Source organism: Populus euphratica, unplaced genomic scaffold (assembly GCF_000495115.2).
Source record: "Populus euphratica unplaced genomic scaffold, PopEup_1.0 scaffold623.1, whole genome shotgun sequence".
Taxonomy (NCBI): Eukaryota; Viridiplantae; Streptophyta; class Magnoliopsida; order Malpighiales; family Salicaceae; genus Populus; species Populus euphratica.
Genome location: NW_011500497.1, coordinates 100,186 through 108,838, shown reverse-complemented (window position 1 = coordinate 108,838; position 8,653 = coordinate 100,186). Strand labels below are relative to the sequence as shown.

At 31.7% G+C, this 8,653-nt stretch overlaps 1 protein-coding gene across 1 annotated transcript; it reads left to right on the top strand.

Annotated features, from left to right (window-relative positions):
- The first annotated feature begins 6,384 nt into the window (after nucleotides 1–6,384).
- Nucleotides 6,385–8,333, top strand: LOC105115024 (flavonol synthase/flavanone 3-hydroxylase-like). The gene is made up of 4 exons (XM_011011787.1): nucleotides 6,385–6,667; nucleotides 6,945–7,192; nucleotides 7,309–7,636; nucleotides 7,783–8,333. The coding sequence occupies exons 1-4, from the start codon at nucleotides 6,434–6,436 to the stop codon at nucleotides 8,032–8,034; spliced, it is 1,062 nt and encodes a 353-aa protein (XP_011010089.1). The 5' UTR covers nucleotides 6,385–6,433; the 3' UTR covers nucleotides 8,035–8,333.
- The last annotated feature ends 320 nt before the right edge of the window (nucleotides 8,334–8,653 follow it).

The following is an 8,653-nucleotide window of genomic DNA, read 5'->3' as shown; positions in this document are numbered from 1 at the left end:
GCTTTTTTTCTTTCTTTCTTTTTTTTTTTTTTCCTGAAACATGTTTTAAACCCAAAATTAAAAAAATTATTTGTTTATCACAACCAGGCCAAGTATAAAATAATAAATATATCAATTACATAAAAAAATTACAAGAAAATAAAAATCAAGAAATTCTTTCCTATAAAGAATTGGAATGGATTTTAATTATACCATTTATATATATATGCGCGCTCCAACAAGTTATATTGTAGCTAATTAATCTTTCAAACACTTGTTTAAAAATCATTACATACCTTTTTATTAGATGATTTTAGTTAAATTTATCTTTCTATAATAAATTTCGCAAAATCAACTCTTGAATTTTCGATTTTAGGATTAAAAAAATCACTATGTTCATTAATTATGTTGATTTGACTAAAATCTGTTAGGCATCTGATTAAATAACCTTTTTTCATGCGGAATAAAATTGAGGGGGGAAAAAGAATTTAAATGTTCATCATAAAAAGTAAAAAAGACTTAAATAATGAAATAAATGCTCAAGCCCCACCATAAAAAAAAAAAAGAAACAAACACAAAAACTCTAAAATAAATATTGAGGTAAAATTCGAAATTCAAACCCTAACCTAACTTAAAATTCCCAAGTGAAGCGCTAATTGAAACTCGCCTCCACTGAAATTCACATAGACACGCGCCAACAAATTATCTTCACCTCCACTAAAAATGACATAAACTCGCACTTTCTCAACCTCCACGCTCTTGCATCTACCTCGTCGAAAAACCAAACCTCCATTGCTGTCAGTATGAGATCTACAAGCATTAATAGATATTGGTGGAATATCAAACAAGGAGATATGATGGATTGATATTTCTTCTCTCTAAAATATTAATGTATAGGTATATATATATGGTGGACACAGGCCGAAAGGGAAATGACAGTGTCTTTCAACATAATAATTGTTTGATATTGGCACATCAACCATGAAAAACAGATACACGGAAGAAATGAAGGAACCCAAGCCAACAAACTTGCCCAATGAATGACCAGAAGACATCATTTCCCTAACACAAACTCGTACCCATGATCTCTAGCTACTTTCAGAACAGAGAAATAAAGCTATATAGCAAGGAAAAAGATCTGCAGATCCCATAATAGCAGAAGATATGATACATAGAAAGTCCCATAAGACACGGTCCCTGGATATTTTAGATCACATCCATGGGATGCTTGTTTAGCAAGGCCATCCGCAAAGTGGTTAGCCTCACTAAGGACATGAGAGGAAAACACAGCACCCAAGGTCAAATAGAAACGAGAAGCAAGGATGAACAACTCATGGAAATACCAAGGCCTTGAGGATGGTTTTCTCATCCAGCTTACAACACTAGAAGAATCAGACTCAACAATAATTTTCTTGTTGGACAAATCACCTCTCAAAGATGATAATTCTAATGCCTTTGCCACCGCTATCAAATCTGCTTCATTGGAGTCTTTGATCCCAACTGAAATAGAAAACACGCCCATAACCAATCCCATGTGGTCGCGTAAGACTCCTCCTGTACGTGTTGGACCAGGTTTTCCAGAAAAGGAACCATTAACATTCCATTTAACAGTAGAAAGCTCAAAGAGCTGACCACAAAATAAGAAGCTGAGATTTTTAATAGTTTATCCTTCTAATCAAGCCATCACAGAAAACAGAAGATCAGTTGCACAATAAGGAAAATCTAAGTATAATGCTTTAACAAACACACAAAGCCTGGTAAGGATTAGGAAGAAAAGACTACCAAAGTTGGGATTTTTCTAGTTCTTCATCAACATATTCCCAAACAACTAAATCAAATGCTTTATGGAAATCCAGCTTAAACAGGAAACCCTTCTTTTTAGATTTGTTCACAAGACTGATGACTCATTAGCAATAAGAACGCTGTCTAATAATTTGTCTTCCCTAAATGAAAGCATTCTGACATTCTCAAATAAGTCCAGGCAGGACACTCTTTAAACGATTAGCAAGAATCTTGGAAATAATTTTGTAATGACATCCAAGAAGGCTAATGGGTCTAAAATCCTCAAGCATATTAGCTCCAGCAATTTTTGGGATCAGAGTAATGAATCAACTATGAATAATTGACACTAGAACTCCACCTTGAATCTAGAACTCCATCTTAATCAATATTTATTCCTTTTCACATTTACTCTCTAACTTATTATGTCTCAATTTTTTAGTTATTATGTACTTCACTTTTAATTACTAGTATCATCACTATTTTTCATATGAAATTCATAACAAAATACTTATTGATTCATTAAAACTCATTTTACTTCATATTCCTTAGTATATAATATTATTTATACACATATTAATTCAACAAATCCATAAATTATTATAAACTTTAATATTTTCAAAAACTAATTAGTATAGAAAAGGAAGCTAATAAGTAGCTAACAAAAAAATTATTTTTTAAAAAAATTAAAAGAACAATGGCCACCTTTTGTATTCATGTGGCTCCGCCACTATATATAATTATTCTTTTATATTTTTTTAAGTAAAAAAGTACGCTCTATATCATGTTTATATAGCCCATAAAAAAATTCATCCAAAAAAAATGGCTATTATATATATATATATATATATATATATATATAATCCATCATTGTTTTATATTTTTTTAAAAGAACAATCACAAGGTTTTTTTTAATAAAAGAAACAAAGCTAATTTTTAATCATTGTAGATTTCAACCTAGAATTATTTTAACTTTTGAGTTAATAAATATTGTGGTTACTATTTTTAATTCTAGCATTAATAAACATGAAAATGAAGATAAATGATTCTATTAGATAATCTAGTTCACTAAAACTTCAAATTATTTTCTCTTAAATCAATATTTAATAAATAATTAACACAATCAACATGTTTATTTCAATTTAACGAGATGAATTTTAATCAACATTAACAAATTCTTTTTGAAGTCTAGAACTCGAATTCTTTCATTAAAAATATATAAAAGTAAACTAAGAATTACAGAAGGATTTTAGGATTTATTATAATTATTAGTAAGTCATGGGGTTTGAATTACTTTTATTAGTTTTAAGCCACCCGTTGGAGGCTGATCTAGAACTATTTTGACAATTGAAAAGACCAGGCATGCACGCTGTGCCTTTCGAAGAAAATATATTATTTTGATGGCGTTTGATTTTTTGACTTCCATAGTTTCCAGTCAATATTCTTATCTTTTATAATAATTTAGCAACACTAGCAGTAGATTATAAGGTACCAAAACTTAAATTACGAGACTTGTCTAGACTCTGGAATGTGGCTGTGCGAGCCTGAATTAATATATTATAACGCACAAGATTTTGGAGATAACAATTTATACCATTCCAAGAAAGATCATAGTCCAATTAAGGATTTATAATTGTGTATAATAAAAATTTACAGTTGGACTTTCTTGACCTACTTGGGCTCGTTCTTCTCTTTTTCCCCCAACAAACAGCCTAAATTTGAATTAATTTTAAACACAAAAACATATTACCATATAAAATAAAAACTATTTAATAAAAAAATATCTTTGCTTTTTACAACTTTTTTAATACACCTCAACAATAAATTAAATTTAATAAATAAATTAAGATAATGTTTAATGGGTGCCTTGGAGACAACCATTAGCTTTTTCCTTGTTTTATTTCTCGAACCAATTTAAAGCATAAAATTCAAAGCTATATATATGGAGTTGAATATATTTAACTCCATATAATCCTAACATATTAAGGATTATATGGAGTTAAATATATTTTTATTTTTTTGGCAAAAATTGTTTTCTTTCATTAAAATTTCGCGTAGATGATCATCAGAGCTATAAGATTTATTTGATCCATCATTCATTATTCATTAACTGAGTATAAACCCTTTCGAGTAACAACATTCTTTAGAACTCCACTCTCTTAAATTAAAATTTCCTGTAAATTAACAACAGTCAATTCACTCGCCATTGTACAAATTTAATTTTTGAGGTAGATCGAGTGCCAATTTATTCCTTAAACTCAATTTTCCTTGAACAATTCAACTGCCAATTTCACTTGACATCCTGTATAATAAAAATTCCACCATATGAAGATATATAAATGCTTCCAAGCAGAGTACTAGAAGCTTGTGCAAATGTAGACATACTATGCCTTTGGGATTTTCCACAATCCCTTCTATTTTTGGCCACCCTTTGGAGGCTTATCTAGAACTATATACTTTGAATCTTGAAAAACATGCACGATATGACATAATTTGGAGAAGAAAATGTTATTTTGATGGCGTTTGATTCCTGCAATTTGGAGGAAAACATGTTCCATTCCTCTTTAATAATCTTAAAAGTCTCCTACATGTAATTAATACAGCTTAACTAGTAAAACTCCTCTAGAATGTGAAGACTATATTGATCCAAGAATATATTGATCCATAAATTCCTGGAATTATAAATTAAAACTGACCACTAATTATCCACAATTATGAAGTTTATAGGAGTAGTAATCAAACAAATAATTACAATTTGACAAATATCCGCCAGGGAGAAGAACATAATAATTAATTAGTTGTGGAGCATTATTTCAGAAAATCAATGGAAACGTCTTTACTTGAGTGATATCTCATCTTGGAAAAAAAAAAAAAACAATAGCATACGACAGCGTAGACCAAATTGTTACATGCAACTGATTATCGGTTCGGTTCAAAAGATATGTTCAGATAGCGAAAGAAATTTTCTGCTGTGCAATGCTTCAAAGATAAGGTTGAATATTGCTACAACAACTTCCAATTATTGGTTACTTAATTCTTTTGGACAAAGGAGAATGTTTATGTTGATCTAATTTATTCACACAAAATAAATTAAAATCAACTAAAATCTTAGTAATTTAAAATCATGCAAGAAAAAAATATTAAAGATAGAGCTTTTCTTGATGTTGACAAAGAAGATGGGGAGTTTTTGAGATAAATATTTCTTGATTTTAGAAGTTATTTGGAATTGTTGTAGCCGTGACAGTTTAAAATACTTTTTGTTTATAGATACATTAAAATTAAGTTTTTTTTTTATTTTAAAAAAATTATTTTTAATATTAATATATCAAAACAATATAAAAACATTAAAAAAATTATTTTAAGCAAAAAAAATTTAAAATTTAAAATTATTTTTAATAAACCTCTTTAAATAAAAGTAAAAGTTTCTTCAAAATTAAACCTTGCATAAACTCATAATTATTTAATACTTATATTATAAATTTAATTAAAAAAAAGAGTATTAAAATTCAAATTCCTCATCACGGGGTTATTAAATATATAATATCATTTTGATCTCTTGGTAGATAACTTGAGAACTTAATTAAGTAATCGGATAAAACCCACCAAAAGTTTTTACTTCACAATAAAACTTATAATTTTACACTTAATTAACGATTTCAGACTTACGGACAAATTGAAACTGTAATACTGATTATTAAAGATAACTATTTTTTTTTAAAAAAAGGTTCATTGCAAATAAAACTTATAATTATAGTGTTGTCCTGATCAATGGAGAACATATTTTTAGGAGTTAGCCTACTTGATAGACAAGTCTTGAAGATCCTACGAACTTGTATCATTTCAATGCTTTCAGCTACTTCAGAATTTCATGCTCAACAAGTCTCCGAGTGGGCTTAACTAGCCATCTGCAACCTTTCTGAATAGTCTGGACGACAAACCGGATCGGTGGCGTATAGCTGAACAAGAGTACAAGACTTTTCTCCATTACAAATAATGGTATTCCTCAAATTAACGTGTAGGTGTAGATTAACGAAGGCTTCTCTGAATGGATGGAAAAGAGAAATTCAATTCCGTGAAATCTTTTGTTGGCTTGAAGAAGGCCCGAATCAAAAGCCTTCGGAGATCCGTTTCGGGCATAATGGCTTTAAAATTATATTCCACAAAAGGTAGTTTCCTCAGGAAACTTAGGAGGAAAAGCTTACAACATAGTTATAAAACCTTTGTCCGTCATTCAGATCAATAAAAAACAACGTTGTTACGAGAGAAACAAAAATGACTATATCTCATTAAGGCTAGATTTCATCAAGGTTTTAATTCACAGATCAATTGAATTTATCCGGTTGAATCTTCATGATCAAATCTAACCTGAAAGACTGGGCGGCCCTGAGTTCTGTAGCAATAATCAAAGGGCGAAGAGATCCTCCATTGCGGCAACTGCAAGGCATTCATTGTAGTCCAACAAAAATAATTTTCTATCTTCGAGTCCAATAGACAATTCAAAAGGTGGATAAAATGACAATTCACTTGGACTGGCACCACCAAGTTGGGGGCCAGCAAAACAGTAGCCCCCTCGATGGTTGCTTCCTCCTATAAATAAGGGTACGCATACAGATTCTCTTCATCACACTCACTAGCCACATATCCACAGAATTTCCCTGCACTTCAAATTTTAGTCATGGCTCCCACAAAGGCAGTAGTAGCCGATGATCACCTTGCATTACCCGCAGGGGGCAAAAATACTCCACTAACCAACACCATTCCCATTTCCAATGTTCAAACTGATATCTATGGGCTTGAGATCTGGGAGGGTACCCTCCCCATCATCGACCTGGGAGGCCTTCATGGTCCTCGCCGCTCTGACACCATCAAACAGCTTGGCCATGCATGCCAACACTATGGTGGCTTTATGGTAGTTACCTAGCTATGCTTACATTTGTGTGTGTGTATTGCATGTGGAAACCATCAAAATTATTATAGAAAACGTCACTGAGAAAATGTATTTTAACTTAATTCAATTTCTTCGGTTCAATCAAAGGCACCAAAAAAGTATCATCGAATATTTTTTTTCATTCCTCTTAGGTACACTGGTACCTCTTTCTTTCAGCATCTATAACATCTTTAGCACTGACCAAATATTGTGAAGTGTAAATAACTGTGTTCTAATAATTAATGTGTCGTATTATCAGCTGAAGAACCATGGCATTTCAGAGAGATTGTTGAATGACATAATGAGCAAAGCAAGAGAGTTCTTCCATCTACCAGAAGAAGAAAGGATGAAATTATACTCTCCTGACCCTACCAGCCTTATCAGGCTTGCTACTGGCTTTAAGGACGATAATCAGAATGTCTTCGTCTCGAGGGAATCGTTGAAATTTCATTGTCATCCTATTGAAAATTATGTTAATCTATGGCCTACAAATCCTCCATCCTACAGGTAATATTTCATGGAAAGATTAAACAAGAATTCAATTTCGTGTTTTTAAATCTGGACGGACTAATTTAGTAGCTTTTTTCAGCTATTACTAAGTTATAATATTTTATTGTTTACAGGGAGGTTGTATCCGAGTATTGTGTAGCTGCTAAAAGGGCAGAGATAACACTACTTGAGGCTGTATTCGAGGGCTTAGGCATGGAAAGGAAATCTATAGACCAGATATTGGACAACCATGGACAATACGCTTCTCTAAACTACTATCCGACGTGTGAAAAGTCAAATCTTGGGCTCACTTTTGGACTGCGTGGTCACACTGACCCCACTATACTCACCATGCTACTGCCAGATGAGGTGCCTGGGCTTGAAATTCTACAAAATGGTGACTGGGTACCTGTCAAGCCTATTCCTAACACCTTGATTGTCCATGTTGGTGACGTGCTTCAGGTCATTTACTCTCTTTATATCTACTTTCTTTTAGAATTATTCATTCAAGGAAAAAAGAAACATGAAAAATCACCGGTTTGGCTTGTATGCTATAAAACATGTGACGGACTATATAGCTAATTTTATATCTTCATTTTTCTTATCAGGGGCTTAGCAATTGCCGATACAAGAGTTTGCTCCATCGAGTTATTGTCAATTCTGAGAAAGAACGTTTATCCATCGCTTCATATTGCTATCCATCAAATGATACTCAAATGGGGCCTCCTAAGGAATTGATCGATGATGATCATCCATTGATTTATAAAGATTACACCTACGAAGAATTCTACACTACAATGTGGAAACAAAGACTTCCAGATGCCACCCGCTTGGACGCATTCAAAGTTTCTGCTGCTTGATCACATCTTCTCCACTACCGTTCCTATGTTTAGAATATGCTCGGGATGCATGCTGCTTTTATCCTCTCTTTTCTACTTTTTTTCTTCTTTTTTTTTGTGTGTGAGGTCGATGGCATGCAATTTACTTTGAATAAATCTCAAGAATTTTGTAACGTTTTCTTTTTTGGTTACGAAGCACTGTACCATAAAAGGTGATGAATCTTGTAGCAAGTGACATATGATCACTTGATCCCTTTTAAGTTGCATGCTAGCTGTTATGATATTTTACCTGAAATAAAAACGTTTCTGTTTTCATGGAATGTTGAGCTTTATTATGGATGATGGCATAATATATCCTTTTCCTTTTCAATACATACGAGTTCATCCCTCAATTTAATTTGTAACCGTTAATGTTTCAATATCCCATATGTTTAAAAATAAAAAAATTTTAATAGCTAAATTAAGAGTTAGTCAAATATTTATTTAAATAACTCTTTTCTCCAAGAAAAAACAAATATCTCTTAATAAATGCCATTTAATACATAAAAAAAATTAGTTTACAGACAATTAATGAAAGTACCATACAATTACTTATATAAAACAAATTACAAATAAGATTAACGACAACAATTAACAATAA